General features: G+C 48.1%; 1 protein-coding gene across 4 annotated transcripts in view; it reads right to left on the reverse strand.

Annotated features, from left to right (window-relative positions):
- Nucleotides 1-27683, reverse strand: part of JAK1 (Janus kinase 1) — a 126708-nt gene that overhangs the window by 6613 nt on the left and 92412 nt on the right. For all 4 annotated transcript variants that reach the window (XM_034653619.1, XM_034653620.1, XM_002924674.4 and 1 more), the window contains 14 exons: nt 26941-27104; nt 24873-25215; nt 23164-23349; nt 19127-19284; nt 16589-16712; nt 14399-14585; nt 9049-9155; nt 6051-6194; nt 5203-5290; nt 4633-4760; nt 3888-4023; nt 2078-2229; nt 1007-1157; nt 791-885 (listed from right to left, as the gene is read on the reverse strand). In XM_034653619.1, the coding sequence (XP_034509510.1) occupies nt 791-885; nt 1007-1157; nt 2078-2229; nt 3888-4023; nt 4633-4760; nt 5203-5290; nt 6051-6194; nt 9049-9155; nt 14399-14585; nt 16589-16712; nt 19127-19284; nt 23164-23349; nt 24873-25215; nt 26941-27104 (2163 nt within the window). The remainder of the gene's footprint in view (nt 1-790; nt 886-1006; nt 1158-2077; nt 2230-3887; nt 4024-4632; nt 4761-5202; nt 5291-6050; nt 6195-9048; nt 9156-14398; nt 14586-16588; nt 16713-19126; nt 19285-23163; nt 23350-24872; nt 25216-26940; nt 27105-27683) is intronic.

The following is a 27683-nucleotide window of genomic DNA, read 5'->3' on the forward strand; positions in this document are numbered from 1 at the left end:
TGTTCTCTGACAGCTGTGGGCCCAGGCTGAAGGGCGGGCACCACAATGCAGCTGAAAAGGGCACTGTATGAAGCGTGTTTAGACGTGGGATCAGGTCCTGACCAAGCCACTGGATAAAGATGTGGGCCCAGTCACGCAGTCTTCTGAGCTGGCTCCAGAGCGCTCCGTGTGCACAGCAGCGGCCTCTCAGGATGGACTGAGGAACAAAGCACACTGCCTGGAAGGTGCCAGCATGCAGCCGTAGCCCACAGGAGATACTCAGTGTGGGACGGACTCTCTGTTCATTTAACTGAACTACAGAAAATCTGTACAAAGATGCAAATCACAGTGGATTTTCTGGTCACATTAGCTGTTTGGAAACTCCCATTCGAGATCCAAGGGCAAAGCTGACACCCTAGCTGGCCTGTGTAGTAAATAATCCCTCATTCAAGCAGCCTCGCAGGACACAGATAGCCAGGAAAGTCCGAGACAGGGATTTTTCTGTTTCTACCACATCTATACCTATTCCCCCAGATCTCTCCCTTTCCATTCTGTTCCATCCCTCAGAGAAGAGTCAAGTCTGGAGGGAGCAGACCAACGTCCTGTGCACATATCCAGCCCCTAGACAGGCACATATATGTGCGCTGTTACCCGTGTCAAATGGAGAATCCCTTGGGATTCAACTGGCCCAGAGGAAATGCGGGGAGATGCTTTCTTGCATAAACTTTGGCCCACAACGACAGAGAATGGAGAGCAGCTTTGGATGCAGAGAGAGGCGACACGGTCAGCGGGGCACTCCAGCCTAACTTGCCTCTCCCAAGTCACGGATCCTCTTCAAGAACCGCTTTTCAAAATGTGTGGGATCCACTTCGGTTGCCGGCTTTCTTTCAGAAACAATGTCTGGATCTAACAGAGGAAAAAAGAAACCACATCAAAAAGGAGTGACCGCCATTCGTGGGCCCCTCATTATTCTCCTGCTCCCCTGGGCACTGGCTGTTCTCAGCTATGGAGCAAAAGACTGTCTTACTCTGCTCTTCCAGTTTATTGATGTCTCTCATGATGGCTCGGAAGAAAGGTCTCTGGTTGGGGTCATAGTTCATGCAGCGGGTCATAAGGTCAGCCAGCTCCTTACAAGATGGTGTCACTGGCCGGCACCGGCTTTCGTAGAATCTCTCTTTCTGTAAAGAAGAAAACCACAGGGAAGAAACCAAGGGAACCAGTCACTAACCTTTTAGCCCCAGTTACCATCCCTAATTCCCAACAGCTGTGCTACAAGGTAGATTTCATAAACATGTGTGTTACTGTTGCCTCACTGCGGCTTGGGGAAATCTTAGTCCCCACACAAAAACCCACATTCAAGGAAGATGGGCAGTATACCCCAGTTCTGAACAAGTCATCTTCCAGGGAAGTCATGCAACCTTCCTGGAATACAACTTGGCAGTATGTATAACAACCTTCAGATTCTTCAAATCCTTTGACTCATTAATTCCAACTATCAAATGACTCAGAAATAAGTCAGATATAAACAAAGATTTATGTTCAAAGATACTCCCTGCAGAATTAGATAGAACATTACAAATTTAAAAACAACCTAAATGCCAAGTATAAAATTAGTTAAGTAAATATGAACTTAATGAAGCAACTCTTACATTAAATTTGTAAAATTGTAAGACATATTTAACTGCCTAGAAAGAACTCATGATATTAAGAAATACAGCCTATGTATCTATATCTAAGATAAAGAAATTCAACAAATATGTGTTAATTTTGCTGACTAATGGGCACTTACAATCTGAGCTAAATAATATTATAACGTTCTTCCAGCACATATTGTGTACCTGGCACTCTACATGCATCATTAATCTTCACAACAACCCTGCAAAGTAGGTGTTATTTATCCCCATTTTACAGATGAAGAAACTGAGGCTCAGGGAAGTTTAGTGACACTTTTGAGGTCACACAGCCAGTAAGCCTGTGGAGGAGATTCAAACAGACATCCACCTCTTCCCATGATATGAGGCTTCCTGACAGCTTCCAAGACGTCCATGAGCGCTCAAGCAGTCCTCACTCGGCTCGCACCCTGGACAGCAACGCTCACCTCAATCAGGGTCTTGTCTTTCAGAGGGATCTCGCCATTGTAGCAGATTTCCCAGAGTGTGGTTCCAAAGCTCCATTTGTCAGCAGCCACACTCAGGTTCTTGGAGTCTTCAACACACTCTGGAGCAATCCATGGGATTCGTTCTATGCACTCTGGAAAAAGACGGGAGAGGTTTCCAGATCAGTTTCTGGAATAGCCTGGGGAGTAAATCACTGTCACTGACACGGGAACTGTGAACTAACGAAGAAACTATTTTAAGCAATGTTTTCCAAACATGGACCGTGGCTACGTTGATCCTGTGGGAGCTTGTGAAATGTGCCATCTTCCAGGCCCCTCACGCCTGGCACTTAGGATGCATCAGTCTTAGGGCCAGCAGATAAGTCTGTTTGTCACATGCCCCCAGGAGGGTCATGCAGGGCCAATCTTCTGAAGCTCTGGTCTCAGAGCGAATCACCCCAGGGTAGAGGCCAACACCCCCCGGAAGTAGAACAAAGGCTTCAGAAAGAAAAGACAGGAATCGAGGCCCACGCTAATCTCCTGCACTCTGCACTGGGGATGCTGCGCTTGCTTTGTGTGGGAGAGGGCAAGGGAAGAGACTAAGGTGAGCTGCTCCCACACCGCTTGCCCCTGGCTACTTCTGCAGCCTTGTTCGGGCTTCTTTCCAAGACTCGTGATCTGAACAGACACCCCCGCTGTATCCAGGGAAATGCCCCTCAACAAATGCTGCAGCCTCCTGGCTCCTGCTGGGAAGAGAGGCAGGCGGGCCATTCCTGAGCTGGGTGTTCCCAGTCAAGCTCACCTCGCTGACCTCCAAGGCCCCAAGAACACCGCCCCCCCCTCGCCCCATCTCCCCAAGTCCTGTTCTCTCTGTCCCCAGCTAGATGATGCCCCTCTCTCTCTCTCTCTCTGAATGCACAAGCATCTTACTGGCCTCTTCACTTGCTCTGGAGTCTCCTGTGTCTGTGTCTCAGAGGCTGGCTGAGGACAGGACCCTTGAGAGATTCAGGACTGAAGCTGCACAGAATGGGAAGCTGGGTGGGTGAGAAGCACTGCACAGGCACTAAGGATGCTTCCCATTCCCCCTCTGAAGCATGGATATTCTAGGTCTTATTTGTAAGGCTTGTCTTCATCCTGTTCCCTTCCACACTCAGCTTATTCTTTGAATTACAGAGCAAAAGTCTAAGTGCCGAGCACTGTGCCTGGTGCTGGAAACCGCCAGCCAGCATAGGCCAGGGCTCCAGGCCCGCGGGCACGCTGATGTCCCACACGTGGCATACGGGGCTAAGAGGCAGAGCGCACCGGGTAGCACTGGTTTGGCGTCTCAGCTCCCAGGCCTGTCCCTTCCTGCGGAGCCCCCCAGCTCATGATATCCACATTCAAAGCACGCAGGACCACAGCAATCATGCGGGTGCCTCCCCAAACTGCTCGCCATCTACAGCTGAGGAACAAGGAGACCCAACTCCTCCTGACACCCCTCGGACCATCTCCAGGCCCCACAGTCTCCCTGTGCCACCCCAGCACCTTGAACAAAGAGGTGCCTTGGGTGAGTTGTGTTTCTCCCACTGCTCGACAGCTCAGTTAGCTCCCTGAGGGCAGGGACTGGTCCCTCAGAGCCACACCTCCCCGCGGCCCCCAGGGCACAGCGGCAGCACCAAGCCTGTCTGCTAAAGTGTCCTTTTTAAAAGGAAACACATCTGAGCCCTAGCCCCCTTCTCCCGGCTGGCCTGACCCTAATTAGGGAGGAGGCAGGCAGGGTGGAAGGGTAAAGGGTGGGGAGGGGAACTGGGGTGAGAGGGAAGGGGAGACACACCTTGCCTGGACAGCACAGTGATGGGGATGCCAGGGTCACTGAGCTTGATGAACGGGCCGCACTCACTGTCAATGCCCTCGCGGGCCAGGAGAAGATTTTTCGTGCACACGTTTCCGTGGACCAGGTCTTTATCCTCCTGTAGGGTGAAAAGGGTAAAATCAGTCAAATTGCCCATGGGGCTGCTGTCTTCCCTCCTCCCCTCACTCCCTCGGTTTCCAAGCCCGGCCCCTCACATCACCCCTCCATATTCCCCAGTGACAGCAATGGCCAGGCAGCCTAGCTCTGCCCCAGTTATCTGTGTCCCTCAGACACATTATATCATGGACTTCTGCCCCAGCTCCCTCACTAGTGACCTGGGGATAATGGTGGAGCAGGCCCTGTAGGGCTTGTGAGAATGACACTCATGAGAACCTGCATAACGCATGAACGCTGAGCCGTAGGAAGCGCTGCTGACGCTAGCACTTTCACTCATTCATTCAACAAGTATCACACTATTTCCACTCTTACCTACAGTGCCTTCCAGAAGTCAGTCCTCTGATGTGATACAACTTCCCCCGAAACAGGATTCATACACAAGCACACGAATGGCCCCAAATGACCTTTTTCAGCAAGCACCAGGCACACCTGTGTTTAACCACAGAGCCCGGGCCCCTGCAGCCCGCCTGGCTAAACCCCCTTCGTGCCACCCCCTACAGGGCATTCTGGTTCCTGGTGGAGACCACCACGGACATCAGAACACACTTACCAAGTAACTCAGGGCACTGGCCAGCTGCTTGGCAACTTTGAACTTCCATGGTGTGGTGAGGACATCACTTTTCCGGTGCATGAAGAGATCCAGGGGCCCCCCCTCCACAAACTCCTCCACCATGATATCTACAAGCACAAAAGTAGCCACATCTGGAACCTTCTATACATCTGGGACAGTATTTTCCCTCATCCTCTGAGGGGAACCCACTTTAGTACTTGGCTTGGGAGGATGCCAACATCCTTGTGAGGTGCAAATACCAGAGTGCTCCCGCCCCTGCCCAGAACGCCTTCCACTTTCTCAGCTTGCTCACCCCACTCTCCTGGGTCCAGGACACTGTGGAGCCAGAGCTGGCAATAAGTAACAGTCAAGAAATGAGTGAAAATCAAACGGGACTTAATTCCACGCCCACTATTAAGCACGAGACCTGCTTAGTACCTCAAGTTCCTCGACTGCAAGCAAAGGTAAGAAGCCCAGGCAATGTGAAGGTGGCACTGGCCCCAAATTGTTAACACAGCACCCGCACTCCCCAGCCAGGCCAACCTCCCCTTCCAAAGCAAATACACTTACTCTCCACATCTCGGACACAGACGCCATAGAGGTACACGATGTGTTTGTGCGAGACCTGCCTCATCATGCTGGCTGCCTCAAAGAAGGCCTGTGGGAGAACAGGACAAGGGAATATCAAGGGTCAGACTCCACAGCTCTGATGCCAAAGCAGCTCTACTGAGAGGAAAGTCAATGGGTCCCAGGAACACTCACCACTGTCATCATTCCAGGCCCTGAAACTGTTTCCCTGGTCTTGATTGCCCAGGGGCATTGCCAATCTGGCTGGGATATGGAATCTGTTTAGAAAACCTAACAGGATACAGAGCCAGGCTGGCGGTAGAGACTAGGTGACAAGTTCCCCTATTGGATACTCATATCTACCACTTTCTCTTCCTTTAAACTTTAGGAAATAACAACGTTTGGCACTGTAGTAGAATACATGAAAAATCAGATCTCTGCCAAGACTTGGCTCTAACAGTGTGTGGGACTTGGGTAGGTCCTTTTAGTCCCCTGGGCTTTAATTTTCTAAACTGCAAAGTGATAGCCCTGGACTACATCAGGGACTTCGAGAAGATTCAGCTAGAGTCCTGGGGCTCCTCAGAAGCACCACAAGGACCTACACGGGAGGAGAGTGAGCGAGGCAGGGAGGGGACAGGCTGCTCAACGCACTTCATCTTCAATATTCCTTCACTTATTTTACATACCTGCTTTATCTAAGACTGTATTTGAAGAAAGGAATTCAGACTAAATGACAAATTTGAAAACCACCAGACCAAAAACAAAGGCAAAGATTCTTCCTAGCTCACTGTGCTCCACTGGTTCCAGAACTGGGGGAGGAGAGGGTACGGGGTTATGAGGAAGACACTTGCCAGAGAAATGTCCCTGTGGCTGGGGTCTAAGACTTTGAGGATCACTTTTATTCTCTTTTCTTCCGCAGTTCCTTCGTCATCCTTGTAATCCACCAGGGTACCAGAGTAGATGTGTGTCCGTGTGCCTCTCCCGAGGTGCTCGCCCTGAAGGAGGAAGCAGGAGGTTGGAGTGACTTCTCTCTGGGGCTGCAGTGACACCTAAGTCTGGCACTGAGGCCCTAATGGGAACGCACCATACCCGAAGGGGTGGGGCAAGGACAAAAGAGCCTCCATAGCTCACAGCCTCCAGGGGCCTCATTCTGGTCAGGCCTCCAAAAGAAACACAAAGCTACTTAGCCAAACACAAATGTGGCACACTCTGGGCCCCAGGAGACAGTTAATTCCCAAATGGCCTTAACTTCTACGTTCAGAAACAACCTGTGGCTAAAACATAATCCTGACCAATCATAAAACTTCCGGCAGCACCACCACCAGCCTCCAGAGACATCGGCCCATGCCTGGCCTCCAAAGCGGACTCAGAGAGGACCCCAGCGGGGCTCTACTAAGGGCTGGGGCACAAAGAGAGGGGCTTGTTCCTGCTGGCTCAACTGCCCGCTGGCCAGTTAACTCAGAGGTGTTCTTTCTGTAAACAGGGATAACCACAGCACCTGCCTCCCAAGGCTACTCTAGAACCAAGAGAAGAGGTCAGAGTAAAGGCTCTTGGTCCAGAGCCTGGCACATCGTGGGCAGAAACCATCTGCTGGGCTCATGTGTTCTGTCTGGTTGCCCTCCAGACAGGTACTTGTTCATCTCCCATCCATCTAACCAGCGTGTGTGTATATATGTGCATGCGTGCTAAGCTTTAAGACCTGTGACGCGTTTACATGTGGATTTGCCGGAGCAATCCTATAGTGGGGAAGGGGCATGAAGACAGAGGCAGAGACTGGAAGCGTAGGGCCTCAGTTTCCTCACACAGGAAAAGGGATAACACCATCAAATAAGCGGAATGAGCACTAAATGAAATCATCGCACATAATCACCTGTCTCTAAGAACCCTTCCAGTTCAAGCTTTAATAATTCTGATTTAAACATTGTTAATATTGGGAAATCAAAATGCAATTCATAAAACTTAGGCACTCTCAGGCTATTGGTGTTAATCTCGCGAAATCTTTAAGTTGAGGTGCTATTATTCTATTATCCCAGGACCTTCTCTGTAAATGCAGAAAATGGGTTCCCTTGGAATCAGCCCTGCCCCCTACAGGAACGTATACAATTGTTAATTGGGTATATTAATTTGCACAAATGCCACCATTTGTCATCTGTCATAGCAGAGCGGCAATGCATCTGTCCTGTCTCCCACATCCTGGCAAGGTCCTGGGACTATTCATCAAAGCCACATCTGTCACAAAGCGATTCATCAAGGTTATGGGAAGTGGTGTTCCCAGAGCATCCTGTAAAAGCCATATGCTTTCAGAATAATTACTTTTCCCCAGAAGGGCTGCTTATTCCAGTGGCCAAGTCATGGCAGCAGGATTCCACAGCAACCCCACAGAGGCCCTTGCATGTTTCCTATCAGCCTCCTTCCAAGCCACTCCCTCTGTCTTTGCCGGGTGCTGGCTGCACACCGTCTGGAACCTTGCTTTGAACGCCCCTTTCCCCAGGAAGCCATCCCTGTCCTCCCAAGGCGAGGCAGCACGGTCCTCTCTGACAGGCCCCCATCCCGCTCTGTTTCCCTACTTAGGACTTAGGTTTCGGTCATGAGACTCTCTGCTTAAGAGGCAAGAGCTGGCTCCTCCACCAGCCGCGGGTCTGCTGAGGGCAGCAATCCCAGCTGGCACGTGCGCGGGCTCAGCCACTGGGGGCTAGGTGCGCGCTGGGCACACGGCGGATGGCTAGGACCTGCCCAGAGGCTCGAGGGTAAGGAAAGAAGGGCCCAAGGACGGTGCCAAGTTTAGACAGAAAAAAGGCCAGGGCACTGCTGCTCTGGTGATTTTAATCTCTGGCCACAGCTCTGACCCCACCAGAGGGACAATACAAACTGGCCTTCAGTGAAGAACGTATCCAAAGGGAAGTGAGAGGTGGTTGTAGGGGTGGGCTTCTACTCCCTGAAAACCCTACCCAACAATTTCAGGGATTAACTTAAAAAAGTCAACTAGGAAACCAACCCCTTGCCTGCTACCTTCCACCAGTCTCCCTAATAAATGTGAGCCCACAGTTCGCTCTCCAACACCTTCCAAGTGTTACAATCTCTCCCAGGCACTCAACGGTTCCTACCCCCCACAGCTGCCGGCATGTTGTCTCCTTAGCCTCCCTGGTGTGCGGCTCTGTGGACACGGACTAGGGTGGGGGCATGGAACAGAAAGTGTGATTTGCCCTGGGCCTCACACCCCTAGCCAAGACCCAAAGGCAGCTACAAGGGAAACTGGGCCTGCCTACGGCTGCAGACTCCGGGCAAAAGGCCTCTCAAGCTGGAACACTGGTCCAAGGGATCTATTTCTCAAGACAGTTCTCCTGCAGGCTGATATCATGTGTCTCCTGCTCCCTTACTGCATTCTGTACCCTCCCCCCAAGCTTTGCTCCCTCTGGAAGCATCATCAGAAAGCCTAGGAACTGAACTTTAGTAGTGCTTTGTCACACAGCATGCGGTAGGTTAATGCGGGTCATCAGCGCAGTCCCCCATGGACACCCGATTCTTGCTGCCCTGTCAGCATTCCCACCAAGTTCTCCAACTCCTTCTATTCACAGAAGACCCACACAGAAGGTCCTATAACCCTAGATAACCCCACAAAGCCTGACGAATCCATTTCCCTTCAAAGAGAAAGATTCTCTGCGGAACAGTGGCAAGGCTGGGTAGAATGGCAGGGCGGTGGCTGAACAGCTTTAACCATGAAAGGAAAGCTCCTTATTTTTTTTCTGATAGGATGTCCCCAAACCCAGACTTCACTCCTCCAAACCCTCAGACTATTCGCTGCGGAGAGGCAGGACCAAGGTGGACCCAGGAACCTTAGCAAAGACTCACTTGCACAATATCTTTCTTGAGGATCCGGTCAAAACTCAGCTGGCTCATGGGGTAGACAGGCTGCCACTCTTGGGCTTTCTTAGTAGCCACAAGCAGATTGGAGATCTCTGTGGGAGAGAATGAAGAAGTCTGAGCAGGGTAGCGAAGGTTCAAGATCCCAGTCAGACCGGGTATTTACCCCAAAGATACAGACATAGTGAAGAGAAGGGCCATATGCACCCCAATGTTCATAGCGGGATTGTCCACAATAGCTAAATGGTGGAAGGAGCCGAGATGCCCTTCAACAGACGACTGGATTAAGAGGATGTGGTCCATATACACAACGGAATATTACTCAGCCATCAGAAAGAACGATTACCCAACATTTGCAGCAACATGGACGGGACTGGAGGAGATTATGCAAAGTGAAATAAGTCAAGCAGAGAAAGACAATTAATACGGTTTCACTCATTTATGGAACATAAGAAATAGCAGGAAGATCGGTAGGAGAAGGAGGGGAAGAATGAAGGGGGCGGTAAACAGAAGGGGGAATGAACCATGAGAGACTATGGACTCTGGGAAACAAACTGAGGGCTTCAGAGGGGAGGGGAAGTGGGTGGGGGATTGGGATAGGCCGGTGATGGGTATTAAGGAGGGCACATATTGCATGGTGCACTGGGTGTTATAGGCAAATAATGAATCATGGAACACTACACATCAAAAACTAAGGATATACTGTATGGTGACTAACATAACATCATAAAAAATTATTAAAAAAAAAAAAANAAAAAAAAAAAAGAATACAAAAAAAAAAAAAATCCCAGTCAGGCAGTGCCTGCCGAACCATGGGGCTCGCTGAACATATATTTATACGTGTGTTGGTTCAGTCGTTCAGTAAATGTTTACTAAGCACTTGATTTAGGCCCTCCAGGAGCTTGTAGGCTAATAACAGAGCTGAAACTAATCAAATAATCAATCCATCAAAATTTGTGCAGCTACTCTCCAGGCCAGGCCCAGGTGCTCAAGGCTGACACAGCAGGATCTGTTCTGATAGCAGAACTTAGGGAAGGTCTGCCTAGGGAAGTGAAATTTTTAATTCTGAGAAGAGAAACTCCCCACCGGCAGGGACGGTGTCTATCTTATTTCCTGCTCTACCTCCACAGCCTGGTACGTAGTAGGTACCCAGGAAGTATCTGTTCGCTGTGTGAATGCATAATCAGGATGTGAGCTGAAGGGCGAGAGCTGAGGGGGAGGACAAAGCAGCCTATTGGGTCTAGGGGATGACCTTATGCAAAAGAACAGGACAGGTAATCCAGAGAGAAGGTCGTGCCTGACTCCAAGGAGGCTCTAACTCAGTATATAGATTATGAGCAGACCAGCCCCCAGATTCTATGGATTCAAAAGGCAAACCAAACACTTGACAAAATCTGCTGGGCCACGCTGAGCACAGGTGGCTCATGGAATTCACAATCCACAGAAGGTGCCTTCCCATCATGGCGTTACTTCGAGCTATGCCCTGTTGGGGGAGAGAGCTCATTCCACATTCGGATTCTGGACCCTAGGAGAACCCCACCTAGCTGCTGAGGACCAGGCGCCTGCAGTAGGCCGAGGAACTCAAACATGGTCTCTCAAATCCTCACTTCCCTTCAGGGCAGGCCTTGTTTTCCTCTTTGTTGTTTTCTTTAGCCCACATTTTCTGATTGCCTCCTCTTTCTTTGCCAGCCTCTGCCCTAAGAGCTTTCCTCACAGTAATTTCTTTGTCCTTATGACAATTCTATGAGGTACATAGTATTTCTATCCTTCTTTTTATTCTATAGGTCAGAAAACAGAGATTCAGAGCGATTAAACAGCTTGCCCGAGATCAGGCGGCTAGTGAGTCCTGAGCGCTCACACTTCAGTCACGGATGGCTCCAGGCTCATACCTTCCCATAGCATACCCGGCCCTAGCGAGCGGTACAAATCTGGGAGCCAGACACTGGGTTCAGGCACAGGCTCCCCTTATTATATCCTGGGTACCCTTTCTGTTCCATTCTGTTATCTATTCTCCTCCATTCTGTTATGCTGACTCCACTCTGTAACCTGGATAAAATCAGACTCAAACAGGCAACTCAGGGCTGCCCGAACGGAGAAAAGACCAAGAAAGGGCCACTTGAATGGTGTCCCCAGCAAAGGATCGGGGCAGTGGAAGTGTTCTGAAAATCAGAGCGGATGAAAAGAGGCACCATTTATGGGCTGATGATTGCATGGCTGCCTTGGGGAGCATGGCACTGAAGTCAACTGTGTAAGTGGGGGGAGCCGTTAAACCCATTTTCTCACTAGAAAAATGGGAGACACAGTTGTGTTCCTCGTCAGGTTGCTGTGAGGGATAAATGAGATAATGCATATGAAGGTCTTACTGGTGCCTGGTGTATAGGGAGTGTTCCCAAAACTGGCAGCCATTGTAGTTAAGACCAGTATTACACCTTGGTCAGCACCATCATCCTTGTACCAGCTGGTTGGCAACAGACAAAAGTTCTCGGTGTCAGAGCCAAAGGGTGCAGAAACCAAGTCCCTGGCTCCACTCCACAGCCAAGGACGTGGGAGGGTCAGTGATGACTGGGCCAGGGAGTCCTGCTGGGTCGCTATCCCCTTCTTGCCACAGTCACCCTCAGACTTGGAGAGGGGCAGTGGGCTGAGCACCAAAAGAGATGTGGACTTGCTTTACTGTCACATCCACTCTGAGTGGCCACCTGCTTCTTTATTCCATGAGGAGTTTCTCAGTTGCATTTTCAAGTGAGAAACCCGGGTTGGAGTGGGGCCGTCAGGGCCTTGCAGTTGGGAGGGCAGAAACAGTGAGGAACCCAAAATGACCTTCTTAATTTTCATGATTTTACCACTTCTCTAATTTACAGGTGGTGGAGGGAAGACAGAGGGCTTCTGATGGCCCACAGAAGCAAGCCTCATACATAGGACTCATTCCTCCTCTTCCCACCGCCAAGCCTCAGGCTAATGGCTGCCCCTACACCTTCACAGAGTACGATGGGATGTACGGGAAAGAGTACCAGAGCTGGAGTCAGGAGACTTGAGTTCAGTTCCCCACTCGTCCCTCTAACTACCTAGGCAAGTATAATGGAGATTACAACACACTCTGGCTTGTTCTGAAAGTTAAATGACTCAGACGTGCAAGACCCTCAAACAGGGTCTGCTAAAGTATAAGCATGGTAGCCGCCACCGCCGCCACCGCCACCATCATCATCACTACTTGTTGGTACTACTATTATACCTACTACTGATACTAGTGGCAAGGCACTGACCATCTCTGGGCCTCCATTTCTCCATCTCTATAATAGCTACAGAGCTATTGTCAGATGGAATAAATGCAAAGATGCGTGAAAAGTGAAGATTAGTAGGTGTTCACCAATATGGTAGCTACTGCTGTAATTACTCACCTGACAGACATCAGTGAACATGGACTCCGTGCTGGGTGTGGTGTACCCTGTGAGTCACAGGGTGCTAAGACAGATCCAGATCCTGTCTAAGAGTCCAGTCAAGTGGGAGAGATAGACACCAAGCACATTCGGTGCAGAGTTCCAGAAGCCTCATCAGAAGCCATGAGAGAGGGGCTCAATTTGTTCCTGTGCTTCTCCTGCCACCGCTACTGGCTCCCAGATCTGGACCAGAAGTGGCATCGACACCAGAGACCCCCATAGCTAATTCCAGCGAAGAAATCATGTCTCCATCTCCCGTCTGCCACCAGTCCTCGCTACCTGTGGCCGCTTCTTTCTATCTCCTCAACCTTACCCAGAGACCACAGATCCCAAGGAAAGTAGAAACTGCTCCTAATATCTGTTAGGAGAGATGATGTGAGTAAATAGGGTCATTGGGCTTTAAGGTTTTACCTCACTCTGAGGTCTCAGGGCCAAGTGGCAGATGTGTTTTTACCCTTGCGGAACATCTTCAAACATGAAAACAAAGGCTGCAGTTACCCCCAAAGCTGGCAGGAAACCCTATCTGATCAACAAGAAATAAGTCCTTCCTCTTTCACCAAGTGCGGTGGCAGCCCCTTGCTGGGAGGCCAAAAAGTGATTCAAACATCAAGAACCCAGGCCCTTTTTTGTCCTGGTGTTGCTTCCTCTGCCCACCCTGACATAAAGGCTCACAAATTCCCTTAAAAGAACCAGATGCATCTCAAAGAGACTCCTCAGAGTATCTTCCACCATACTTGCTGGGGCCTCAGAACAACTGTGCTGCCCCCCCTTTCTTTGAGGCCTGACCTCTTCTCACGGAAGGATCTGACCCATGCAGGCAGCACCTCGCAGTAGGCGAATGTCAAAAAAACCATCTGGGGTAGACTGGCACTCAAACCCCTTCTACCTTGACCCTCAGTGAGACCCACTTCACTTCTCCAGGATTCAGTTGTCTCATCTGTAAGATGTGGCATTTGACCAGGCGATGCCTAACTGTCCTTGCAGTTCTCACGTTCTAAGAGGTGATGAATCCACCTGCAGGATGTCAGTGACCCTATCCATGGGGCTTCAAAAACAACAGCCGGGTTCCTCGCCCCTCCCATCCATTTTACAACCTGATCCTCCCATGGTTTGGCACTGCAACTCTCTGGCGTGGCACCCAAGGCCTCCTCTGACCCAAATCTCTCCTCTCCCAACCTCACCTGCCCTTCTTTCTAACTTCACCAGACACATTAGCCCTTCAGCCCGGGCTTCTCTGCAGCCCCTGCACATGCTCAGGAGGAAATGTCCTCATCTAACAGGCAAGCCCTCGCTCACTGACCAAGATCCGCCTCCTCCCTGCAGTCTTCCATGCCACGGCTCAGGGATTTTTGACCATCCCCGTCCCTGCAAGTCTGAGCTGTGACATATAGGCGTTGATGAAACAGCATCACATATGCAGTGGCCTCGTTTCCCTGGGACATTTTCTGTGTGAGACTGAAAACCCTTGGAGAGCAGGGACTGGGTGCCAGGCATTTCTGATGCTTTGCATTCACCACAGTTCTTGGCCCACAGAAGACGTGCCAGGAACATTTCTCAGATAATAAACCACTCACAGGGGAACTCTCAAGACATTTTATCTTAAAGAGGAAAGTAGTAAGCTTCTATTTCCTAATCCTAAGCCTGGCTCTTCCTGAAACCTGAGCTGCTAAGAACAGGTATATGTTTTATTCAATAGAAAACACTGACACTTGAGGACCAGGATTGGAGTCGGGGACGGACTTGCAACAAGATAAAATGAAAGACACCTAGCACCTGTGGGGAGGGGCCACTTTCTTCTGACCGAGCAGCATCTTTTGGTTGACAGGTGTCTTGGAGTATCACCAAGGAGCTGAGGTGGGGGGCCCTGAGGGGACAGGGCCTGGCCGCGGCCCAGGGACACTGACCTCGGGGCTTGGGCTGGCAGCAGCGCTTCAGCACGAAACTGATGTTGTCTGTGCGCAGGATCTGCTTCTTGAGGTGGCTCATCAGGTCCCCCAGGCTGGGGAAGCTGCGGTCCGAGCCGTGCAGGCTGTAGCGGCCCTTCTGCACCTCGATCTGAAAGTTCTTGAACTGTTTCTGGCCACCCAGCACCTGCCATTTGGGGAAATGACCAGAAACAAACTGTTTTAAATGGGTCAAGTAAGTGCATCATGGGTATGTAATCTGTTAACAACAGGAGAAGCCGGATAAAAGGTATCCAGAACTCCATCTCTGAAACATTTCCATAAATCTATAATTATTCGAAAGTAAAAATGTATTATAAACAAATAAATAAATCCAGAAGAAGATGCTGATCAAAGGGAGTGACCGTTAGGGAGAAAGCATAACCGAGCAGGGACTTCTACAATAGCGTCACATCGTTTTAAATCTGTAAGATGAAGCCCACGGGAAAACCAACCTCACAGGACTGCTATACTTACATGACATAGTAAAAAACTTGGCCAGCACTTTATAAAGATGTGCAAATATTATGATGCACGGAATAATGATTACTATAACAATATTTATCCAGGAAGTCTCTCAAACTGAGCCCTTCCAGGCCATGCGTCTATTTGAGGAGAACCACCCTGGAGGCGGCGGTCAGCGGTCTGGTCTATTTTCAGGGTGGCACCACAGAGAGGAAGTATAAGCAGAGGCTTTCCTTCACGGGCACTTTTTGTACAGAGACAAATATTTCAGTGATTCAGGATGAGGGTCAGAAAGATCCACTTACGGTGTAGACCAGAACAAGATATTTAAGATCTCGATGCCTTGGTTTATTCATCTGTACAACTGGGATAATACCACCTACCTCACAGGGTCAGTACAAGATTTACATGAGGACATGTAGGTAAAGTGTTCAGCATAGCATCTGGTGAGCTAAAATGAACAGCAGGAGTAATCATGGCTATGATCCTGTTTCCCCAGGTAATCCGACCCCAGGAGGACCAGGCTACTGAGTCACTGACATTCCTGGTACACCATAAGCCCATTCCACCTCAGAATGCGGTTGGGCTGTCTCCTGCACCCATCCATGTTCAAAACATTAAATTTCCTTCAAAGACTGATGAAAGCAGAAGACAGGCATGCTGCCCAGGAACAAACCTGACAAGTTCTGACCCGCTGTGTCCGTACCAGCCGTGAGGCCTTGCTGTGCACAAATACCCCCACGTGGGCAGTGGCACCTAGACACTTTGCCCAGGACACTTGGCCGTGCTGGGTTCCCTCTGCCAGTTCCTTTTCCCACTCTTGACGGAGTCAAGGTCCCCAGGGGCTCCCCAGTACTTTTCCTTCCATCCTGTCTGAGGTCTATGGCATGCTCATGTGCTGACCTCCACCTTGCAGCTCCCCTGCCTCCCCCTGCCACCCGGTTCTCCCAGTTCATGCTAACCCAGTCAACACTAGTGTATTTATCTGTACTAATTCTGTAAAACTCATTGTCTTTTAAAATATTCCATTTCCTGTATTTAAAAAAATTGCATGAATGACAAAGGCAGTATTGCAGTCTAGTGAGGTAAGGTCAATAATTCTGGCTTCTATCTTTGTTTTCAGGGTATCTCTCACACCATTCCTGGCTTCCAGCTACACTAGAGCCACTAAATAGAGTCATCTCCACTTGTCAAACAGGGGATAGCAAGTCATCTGTTAAAATGTCTGAAGCTACTATGTGGGGAGATCTGTGTTAGGCCAGGTTGTTGAGCCAGCCTTCTTGGCACTGGTGTGCACCAGTGAGTGCCACAGATCAGACACCGCTCTGGGTCTGTGATTTACTGAGTGTAAAATCGACCACTCCCAACAAGTGCATTAAACTTGACGAATGTCTGGTGTAAACTGGTTTTCTGGCCACACTCTACCTTCCAGAGCAACATGGACCCCTGCCATGGGTCTCTTGAGAGAAGAAAGGGCAGAAATATTTGGGGTCTGGCTGCTCTAGAAGTTTCCTTTTGAAGAGTGGGATTGTCCTGGTCAGAGCTGCCAGGGATTTTCTCAGAAACCCAGGCTTTTCTACATAGGCTCCAGTGTGGCCCTCTTTGGAGCAGCTCCTGGGCTGGCTACATTGAACACCCTGTGGCGTTAAGACTTGGCCTGACTGACCAAGATTCTTCCTGACTGACCTCAGATTTTTCAAAGCAGGTGACAGTCATGAGGATATTGTCAAAGTCGGTACAGCTCCACCTCAGCACATACATCCCCTCCTCGCTTCCTTCTTGCCGCAACTTATTGATGGCATATTCCGTGCTAGAGGGAGAGAAAGGGAAAGGGAGAAAGAGCTCATACCAATGAGAACACTCTAAAACCCAGGGGATATCCACGTCTCTGAGCTGGCTCAAGTCCTACAGCCCCATCACATTACCCGTCCCGGGTCCTGAAGTCCTGTCTAAGGGGCAAGCTGAGATGCCAAGAAGCCTTAAGACACATCAAGTCTCCAAGGTCTAGAAGAGGACCCGCCCGCTGAGCAAGGCACTGAGCCCTGCTTGTCCCTGACTTCCCCACACATGTGGTCTCCAGCTTGTGGCAGGAGATATCCCCGCAGAGGTGATGCGGAGCTGCCCATCACAGAGTGCCCGCCATAGAGTGGGACCCCTCCCCACCATCCCTAGGCAGCCCAACTAGAACATGAACCTCAGGAGAGCACAAATTTGGGATTATTCTGTTCACTGCTGTATCCCCCAGTAGCCAGCGCACCCTTGGCTCATAGTAGCTACTCAGTAAATAAGTAACTGAATAATTAACACTGAATAAAAAAACAAGAATTAGAAAGATATTAATAGGGAATAAGCCCATCTTACACTCAATCAGTCCTGGCACACAGAGGGCAGTGAACAATCACTAAATAAATCTACAAGTGAAGTCACCACATATCTCGTGAGTGGCACTCACTAAGAGTCGGTGAGAGAGGATTGTCATCATGTGTAAGAAAGGCAGAGACCAACCGCTCCATGATCTGGAACAGCTGCATGCCTTTGCACATGATGATCCCTCACGTGGGAGGCCTTCTTCCCTCTTTAAGACCTGTCAACCTTCATTGATTCTTCAAAATTTAATCTGATCTGAATGCTCCCTACTCAGAGGAAGCAGAGAGTTTCAGCCTCCCACAGAACACAAAACATTCACCAACTCAGCAAATATTTATGGAGTGCCTCTGGTAGGTGCCAGGCCCTGCCACGGGTGCTGAGGAAAAGCAGTGAGCAAAGCACACAATGCCTTCTACCTCTATGTAGCTCATGTTCCGGGCAGCGAGGCTAGACAGGCAAGAAACAAACGGACACGGAAATAAAGCGAGTCAGGGGTAATAAATGCCACTGAAGAACACTAAAGCAGGGTGAAGGAGCCAAGGAAGTGTGGGGTGTGGAGGAGGAAGAGGTGTTGTCACTTCACAGAAGGTGGTCAGGGAAGACTTCACCGATAAGGTGGTATCAGAGTGACATCTGAAGGAAGTGGTGGCTGCATACATTCTAGAGGAAGAGCATTCTAGGCCAAGGCAGGCACAAGGGCCAGGGCTGAAGCCTAACTGTGGCTGGGGTATTTGACGGATGTGCTTTACTATAATGCTGAGCAGCCTGCTCTGCATTTCTTTGTGTGTCTATCCACCCCCCCCCCCCCCCCCCCGCCGCGAGTCTACGAGCCTCTCAAAGCCAGGAGTCACCCACGAATGAACTAGCTGTCCATGAGTAACAGGCAGAGGGAAGATGGTGGGAACCTATCATGAGGAAGGCAGCTGAAGAGATGCTTCCCCAGATATATTCTGGTTTGGGAAAAGACACTCAGAAGAAATATAGCAGCTGTTTTCCTCTAAAGAAAGAAACAAACTGAGGGCTTCAGAGCGGAGGGGGGTGGGGGAATGGGATAGGCTGGTGATGGGTATTAAGGAGGGCATGTATTGCATGGTGCACTGGGTGTTATACGCAAGTAATGAATCATGGAACATTGCATCAAAAACTGGGGATGTACTCTATGGTGACTAACATAGTATAATAAAAAATTATTAAAAAAAAAAAGAATAGTCCCATGTAAAAGGAAGTACACCAGATCCCCTCAGCTTCAACTGGCAGAAGTCAAATGAGTAGGAAGTTAGAGAAAGGCAAACTTCCAACTCCCCAGCAGAACAGTACGTTTGCCTCTAACTATTAGAGCTATAACTTACTGGCTGCCTCATGCAGTACTAAGTACTCCATCACCAGAGTTATCTGAGTAAGGGCTACTAGGTCTGAGATGCAGGTGGGACAAGATGTCCACCAAAGCCCCTTCCAGCTCTAAGGCTTGGTCACCCCACTGTTCCCACCATTTATCTGGCCCTTTAGGACAAGCTGACTACAGTGAAATTGGCACCCGTGTCCTATCTGTATGTCTGGCACAGCAAAGGGTTAGGAAGTATAGCATTTCTTGGTCATCTGTGGAGAAGTGAGGGGGTTAAACCATGAGGAAACCGAAGCGAAAGAAGGAAGGTCTGTGGCATGAACCAAGGAACGAGATGACAAGAAGTCCTGACCAGTGGACAGCAGGGATGGGAAAGAAGGCACCAAGTCCTAAACACGCTCAAGCAGCCCCCACCTCAACAAGTGATGACACCTGTCTGAGGAGTCCACACGCCCCCATCACTACAACGTGGTTCTCTTCACACCAAGGGCAACTGAAAAGGTGCCAGAACCAACCAGATTGGACCGTGACAACCATTCTGTATGTTGTGGACGATCAACGGGGGAGCCACATCGGTGCAGAGGTAATGATGGGCATCTGCTGTGAGCCGGAAGTAGCCGTCTACCAGGGACACAAAGGACAAGGCCTCTTCATGGGATGAGAGCTTCAGTTCCTGGTGAGAGAGAAGACATGCCCATGGTTACATCACGTGCCTACCACCTCAGGCAGCTGGCTTTATGAGGTACCTAGTAAGAAGATATTTAAAACACAATGCAGAACGCATGACCTCAAAAGTAACTGTACCCCTTGCACTTATATAGGATTCTGACTGTTCATCATACGTTCCTATTATCGCCAAACTATCAGATGAGGTATGGAGTGTCTGTGTGGGGAGGAAGGGTGGAATGGGCAGCTGTGGCAGGCAGGAGACCTACAGAGAGGCTGCCACCCGGGTCGAGAGGGAGGAGCAAGCCTGCATCAGGGGCAGAGAATAAAAGTGGAGTTAAAAAAAAAAAAAGTGGAGGGAGTAGGAGCAGAGCGTGTGCAAGTGGTACCCTGGTCTTGGCACGGAGCAATGACTGACTCGGCAGCATCGCTCCCATTTTACAGAAAAGGAAACAGAGGCACAGGGGCTTCTTCTCATAAAGAGTTGGTCTAGAAAGTGAAACACCCAGAATTTAATCCAGGAATGGTCCCAGACAATGATGAGGTTGCTAGATTAAGTCCAGAGACCTCTGAGGGTTTGGAAGAAGCAGAGTCTTACTCAAAGTGGGAGAGCAAAGGCAAAAATGGAGAGGAGAGAGGGAACTTCCACAGAAGGAAGGTTCTCAAAAAAAACACCTGGAAGTGAAGACAGGCGGTTTGGGGTTTTTTGGGTTTTTTTGTTTTTTGTTTTTTGTCTTGGTCATATAGCCCTGAACAAAAACTGCCCATGTGAGAGGAGCCATGGGCTCAACCAGGAACATCTCCTGGGGAAGGATGGTATGGAAAGCCATTTAGAACCTGGACCCAAAAGAACATTAAGAAGTGCTGGAGCCTTCTGAGGGCAAAATGACACATGAGAATAAGACTCTGTCCACAGCATTGGAGAAAGGACAGGCTGGCAGCAGAGAAAAAGAGACGGGAAAATTAGTCAAAAGGAAAGGGAAGCAACTTTGGACGGAAGTAAGTGGGGCTGATACAGCTATCTTGCCGAAGGAAGGGTCCGCTGTGGACTTGTGAGCCAAGGAGGCCAAGGCCACCAAGGGGACAGTTATTCAGTCAGGAGACTCTAGGCTAAGTGTGCCTCCTTTCATCCACCTGCAGCTCCCCATACAGCAAATGCAGGGTAGGCTGGCTTTGGCAGCCCTTCACCCAATCACACAACAAAGCAAGACCACGTAAGCACTTAAGTTCCCTAGAACAGAAGTCTAAATGGAAATGGATGACGTCAAGAGGAGGCAGAGGAGAGATTAATCAAGATAGAATTTGGTAACATGCTACCATCACACTTTCCTGAAAGACCAGCATCCAAAATACTGTCTGATCAAAGGGCTTGGAAATTCATGGCTGGGAAGGGACAGGGGACCGAGATAAAGAAGAAAAAGCATCACAGTGTTAACCCACAGGCTCTGGAGTCAGTTTATGCGGGCTCAAATCACAGTATCTCCACTCACTATTACAGTTACGCATATGTAATCAATTTTTACAGGTCACAAACTGTCGAATACTGGCCATTTCGAATGGTTTAACCTAAGAGCCGTGTGACCCTGGGCAAGTTACCTAAGCTTTTTGTGCCTCAGTTTCCACCTCTGTAAAATCAAGACAGTAATACACCTATCTCTAAGGTCAATGAAAATGGAAAGAGTTTACATTTGTGAAGCATGTAGAATGGGAAGTGCCTGGCACGTAGTAGGAGCTAGTGTTTGTAAAGAAAATCAAGTCACGGGGAGATCAAGCAGTTCTTTCGCCCTGCCTACCTCCTGATCCCTACACAGCTCTGCAACTGGCACAGCCTCGCCAGCCCATGTGCTCCGAGTGGGCTCGGACTGAGGTGACAGGTGTGCCACCGGGTGCCAGGCTGGACTCTCAGCCAGGACAGAATGGGGCAGGCTCACACACACTGTACCAGCTGGCTGCTGCTTCTCCTCCTCTGCTACGCGTCTTCGGGTTTGACCGTGTTGAAGAGCCAGATCACGGGTGTGCCAAGCTCTTCCTCACTGCAGTCTCTGGGGAAGAGAATGCCTTGGAGCTGGAGATGCCACTTTCTCACTCTGTCACCCTGTGCGAGTGTCTACACCTGTCCATGGTCTCCAATTTCCCCACTGGAAACAGAGCCAAAGTGCCTACATCTAAGATTCTTGTAAGGACTAAGGAAGACCCTGCGGACACGGCATATAATCCGGCCCTATCTCTATAATATACTGAATAAAGAGCACTCATTTCGACCTTCTCCCTCCCTCCATTTCCATCTTCCCACTAACATCTATCTGGACTCTTCTACTCCTCCCTTCACTTTATTTTTCACTACAGTTTCCTGATGAAATTAACTTATGTTTACTGTTAAAGGGGGGGTTAGGAAAATTAAAAAAATTTAAATCATTCATAATCCCACCACAAATAACAGCTGTTAATATCTGATTTTTCTAAGAGCGTGTACATGTATATGCAGACCTTTTAAAATGTTTTGAACAAAACTGGCACTGTTCTATAGAGAGTTTTATATTCTGCTTTTTTCCACTTATAAAGCATTTTTCCAGATTATTAAAAAAATTTAGCGATTGTTTATATAATATTCTACTACTCAGGTAGAATATCCTACCATTTGCCTATTATGGTATACTCAGGTAATTTTCAGTATTTTTACACTGTAAATTCCACGGGACAAACATACTCATTCATATACCACTGGCTTCATCTCTCATTGTTTCTGGGAAACAGACCTAAATTGCCAAATGGAGAGATATATAAATATTTTCCAAGGCTTTTAGTATGTGTTGCCAAACTGCTTTCTAAAAGGTATAAAAAGGGGCGCCTGGGTGGCTCAGTCGTTAAGCGTCTGCCTTCGGCTCAGGTCATGATCCCGGGGTCCTGGGATTAAGCCCCACATCAGGCTCCCTGTTCCACTGGGAGCCTGCTTCTCCCTCTCCCACTCCCCCTGCTTGTGTTCCCTCTCTCGCTGGCTGGCTGTCTCTCTGTCAAATAAATAAAATCTTTAATTAATTAATTAAAAAGGTATATAAAGGCAACTTACTCTGGATGAACAGGGTGGTCATCTGTTCTAAACCATATTACCAAATTCATTCCCAACACTGAGTATTATCCTTCTGAGACAGTTTTCACCAAATCGGACAAAACATGGGTCTTTCCCTGATGCTGACTCCCTTCACTCTGTGAGTGCCCCGCCTCAGCTGCCCATCCTCTCCACGCTGCCGCCAGCCATGACTTCCCCAACACAAACACGTTTATTTTGGCAGCATTCCTACTTCCCCTGCCAAAACTGGCCTGTCTAGATGATGTCCTTAAGTGATACCAAAAAAGAGGAAGTGAGATTGAACACCCCTTCCTCTGTCCAAGAGTCACTTGGGTGTGCCCGATACCATACCGAGGACGGCCACTGTGGCCACAGCCACCAGCGTGACAGTCCACTGAAATGCAAAGCGGGGCTTCCCACCGACCTCACCGCAGATGAAGCCCTCAACTCAGAAGAGGCCAAAGGAGTCCTTGGGGGGAAAAGCTAACATTCACCGATCTCCTTTTCCTTCAAATCCGCTCACTTTTGTGAATTACATATTTATGCTGAAACGTCTTTGAGAGTGCAGCAAGCCCTGAAGTAGAGACCCATCTGCCAGACCAAAGAAAGGCACTGGAACATCCCAGTGTAACTCAAAACCCAGCACTGATAATGTCAGTGTCAGCAAGACGGATTTCTGGCTTAAGGAGGAAAGAGAGCCAGTCATCAGATTTTCTCTTTGGGACAGGAACTCTGCAAAGCATGTGCCGCATCACTGTCCTCCGTGAAGTCTCCCTCTCATACCAGATCCAGACAGAATTGCTTCCGGAGCAAACTTACCATTTTTTTGTTGTCCTGCTTATTGATGCTGACCACAGACTCCTTTATTACAATGTGAGTGATTTCAGGGAAGTAAGAAAAATTGTTCCACTCTTCCCGGATTTTGTTTTTCTCCTCATCCTTCTTGTGTTTATTTTCCAGCTTTTTCCGTTTCAGTTTGTTTTTTTCCTTTTCAACAGGAACAACCTGATAAGATGCGTAAGAATACCAGAGTTAAGTTGGCTTTCTCATTTTCTATTGGTGAAAAATGTTAAAGCTTCTGGAAAACTAAGGCAGGGCCTACATTCGAGGAGAAGCCAGCCAGACTGCCTGAATTTACACAGGAATTGGGGGAGGGGGCACATGTGAACTGAGGATCAAAGTTTGGGGGCCAATCAGAGAATCTTGGGATTTTATACACCTGGGAGGGACCTTAATTAGCACAGTGACTGAACGCTTCACATTAAACTATAATGTACAGTTAAACTCAGACAGGGAAATAACTGCCCACTAGACAAGCAGGTCCTCTCACTTCTGGACTGATATATGTTTCAACACAGGCAGAGAACACGTCTTCCCAAATGTGGCTGGACAGAACATGAGCTTTCTCATTTTAGAATCTACCACTGATTATCTTGACTTCCTAACAACATTCAAGTTGAAATTTTCAAAAGGAGATATGAATCCCATGCTTGAATAACCTGCTAGTTATTAACTAGTTAGGTCATCAATTTGACCCTCCATTTCCCTGTCCATAAAACAGAGCTTACATTTCACAAGATTCTTTGAGGATTCTTTGAGGATTAGATAAGTTCTAGGTACAGCGTACCTATTCTATAGGAAAAAGCACTCGTTTAAGTGTTAAGGCAATGTTTTCTTAGCATGAATAAAACAGGAGAAAATAAATCTCACCATTACTTTAATATTATTGATAACCATAACGATGACGGCAGCTATAATAATTTTTGAACATTTATTACATGCTGAGCTCTGTGCTGCCATTTAGTTCTCTCGACAACTCCACAAGGCAGATACAGTAAGTATCTCCATTTTACAGATGAATAATATGCAGCTGATACAGGGGAAGTAACCCCCCAAAGCTAGGGAACTATAAATAGTGGAGCCAGGATCTGAACCAGGTCCATTTAGGTTTAAAACCCATGCTTTTAAACCAGTCTGCTCCATTGTCTCATCCAACAAATACTTCAAAAAAGCAGCTTTAAATTGCAAAATCAATTACCCTATTTGATGGAGCCAGAAGCCTAAGTTCAATTCTTGGCACAATCGCTTATTAGTTAGTTATGGCCTTGGGCAAGTTTAACTTCTCTGTGCCTCTTTGCCCTCATCTATAAAATAGGATAATGGTAATACTCCCCTGTGTTTTTTTGTTTTTTTGTTTTTTTTAAAGGAATAAATGAGTAATACGTGTAAAATGCTCTTAAAGTACCTGGTACACGGTAAGTGCTCAGTAAATGTCTGCTATTATTATTACATATTATCTAGACTACTGTTCTATTTCTCCATTTCCCTACGGAACTCAATAAATCCTTATTTAGATCTACTGCTGCATAAACACAATAAAAGATGAATGGTAACATGGTCTCTAACCTGAATACACTCAGTGGGCAGGGGTGATGGACATGCGAAGAGGTAATCCCAACAGGATAAACAGAACAGGTCTGTTCTGATGCATGATGGTCTGTTCTGATCAGCCACCTACCACCACTTACATTTGGTTTCTGTCTCCACTGGATTCCAAGATTTCCAGTTACCATCACTTCATAGTAGAGAAGGTTTCCACTGTCATTCGGATGAAACCAATTCATCTCATTTTCTGATGAAATCAGTAACATGGAAGTCTCAAATATTTCAGCGCCATAATGTTTTGTCAAAGTTTCCAAGGTGGCCAGGTATTTCACCTTCAGGTCATGAGTAGATACGCTGCTGTCACAAATAGTCTTGTTGTTAAATTCCTTCAAGAAATCCTTGAAAACATTATTTATCCGCATCCTGGTGAGAAGGTTCCTCTGTCTGATGGACTTATTCAATGTTTCTGGAATATATCGCTTGTAGCTAAAACAAAGTAGAAAAATATGTCTTTTTTTCATGTCCAGGTCAGCAGAGAACAGTACAGAAACAATCCCAAGTCTATAAATCTCCCTTCCATGTGTTGCCCCATGAGAAAGGAGGACCTACTCCCAGCGGGGTCTTAGAGGGAGTAAGCACTAGGAGATGACAAGCACTAATCACAAGGAGATGGAGGTGAATAGGGGCTGAAAGAGAGGGAAAAGCACATGTTCCACAGGTTTTCCTGAAATGGGAATTCCTGCAAGTATCATCCAATTTTCTGGCTCACAAAGGCAGGGAGCAAAATTGATTTAACTGTGTGTTTGCTTGCTGGTGTCGCTGTTCCTGTGTGCACTGGTACTCACATACACTGTTATTAAGATTCAACATCAGTTAGAAAGTGGTTTGAAAGGTGTCAAGAGTGATCACAGATGCTTTGTATGTTCTACTTTTAGGTCTGTTTTATAATTTCTCTATAGAGATCACATGTTGCTTTTGTAAGAAATGGGAAAAAACACAAAATCTAATTAAATACAAAAAACCTCATGTTTGCCATGTCAAAGTGTCACAGATGTAGTAAATGGATTGACAAGGAAGCTGAAAGATCAGTTCCTTACGCTGGTGCTAAAGGGGGAGTATCTATGACTAACAGTCTCAACAAAGTGATACACTGCTAGAAGGAGGCAGTTACGAAGCGTATGAACACCCACTAAGGAAAGAACAAACGGGGGACCAGACCAGTGGGGAGACTGGTCTGCTTATCACTGGCAGGCCCGAAATGGCATCTGGCACTGGGAAATCCCTGCTGCACAAATGGTTTCATGACCATGGAAAACTGCAAAGTTTGGAATTTATCCCCCATAAATACTGTAACATTTTAGATTAATGTAATAGAAAGGAAGATCAGAGGAGAGGTGTCGCTTTTCACCTTAGTCTCATGACAAAGGAAAGAGGAGATGCCCAGAGCAAAAGCCCCAGAAAAATGAGAAAGCAGCAGCAGAGCACGTATCCTGCACCACCGAGAAGCAGCCTGCGATCTGCGCCACACGCTGCTGCGGGGCAAGAGATACAGGGAGGAAACTGGCGAGAAGGCGCATGCTGCCTATCACAAGCAATACAGCTCTAAATAAGGTGCTCTTCACGACGAGACTGGCTTCTTCCGTAACGTTCGTAAGAACTCCTTGGTAAATACACAGATATTTTATAGATGGGCAGAAATCACACACTGAAAGTTCCTTCACAAAGACTTGATAGTGAATGACATTTTTAAGTAAATACAATTTTCTTGAGGTAACATCCTTCACATTAAATTCATAGGTCTCTGGTGAACTCAAGGTTCAGGCTATGGATGACAGTAGCTGCCTGTCGAACATACTGAGAAGGATTTTAAGACAGGTCCTGCATAAAAGGAAAAAGCTCAGTGACAGATGGCAATGTCCACCATGGGCAGAGGCACAAGGGGTGGGCACGTAGGCCACCCATCCGATTGGCATCCCTAGCCCAGAACTTTCGCTCGAGTACAAATTTCTGAGGTCATCAGCCAACATTCAAAACCAGGACACTATTATCACTACAATTGTGCTACCTTTTATAAATGTTCTAAACAAGATTTGGGCTCTGCAGAGAGCAGGGGTCAGCCAAAGACTGGCAGTGGTTACACTGAGATATGTGAGGACGTACAAAAATAGCACCGTCCGCACAATCAATTCTTTAGCCAGCAGGAAGATTTACCTGATGTCCTTGGGCAGTTCTGGCAACTGCATCTTCTTCATCATAGCGTAGTGGGAGATGGCCAGGACTGCCATGCCCAGACACTCATTCTCGATATCATGCCCATCCTGCTCGGTCTTGGGGTCTCGAATGGGAGCCAGGCATTTGACCAAATCATATTGTCCCTTTGGAGCAGAGATGAGAAGAAATGAACCACTACTGAAGTTTCACGAGTCCACCCCTGTCTCTAATCTTGAGAAGAAGGTTCCCCCACAGGGAGGTGCCACCCAGAAAAGCAGTACAGCAATGACACTAACGAGATTTATAGTTTCTCTGGCACCAAAGCTCCTTCTCAACAGTTGGGTACGAAGGGGCTCAGGAAATATTCTCCCCAGGTTAATTCATTTATTTAACAAATACTTACTGAGCAGTGTGTTAGCTGCTGATGAATAGCATAAACATGTGAAGCCCCTTCTCAGGGCTTATCTATAAATGATAGCAGCCAGCAGCACGTACTGGGCTTGGACAGCACCTGGGCAAGGAAGGGTGACAGCTGGCTGGGGTTGGCTCACTGATCCCACAGACATACCTGAGATATCCTAGCCTGGGAACTGGGTGTATGACTGACAGGGCACCACACCTGCTCAGAGGTAGATTTAGAGAAAGGGGAAGGAATCCACATTCTACAGTACATCATCACCACACAGAAGTTTATCAACATCTGTTGTTTAAGTTTCTAGTAGTAAAACGTGTCACCAAAATAT

The sequence above is a fragment of the Ailuropoda melanoleuca genome, chromosome 2 (assembly GCF_002007445.2).
Source record: "Ailuropoda melanoleuca isolate Jingjing chromosome 2, ASM200744v2, whole genome shotgun sequence".
Lineage (NCBI taxonomy): Eukaryota > Metazoa > Chordata > Mammalia > Carnivora > Ursidae > Ailuropoda > Ailuropoda melanoleuca.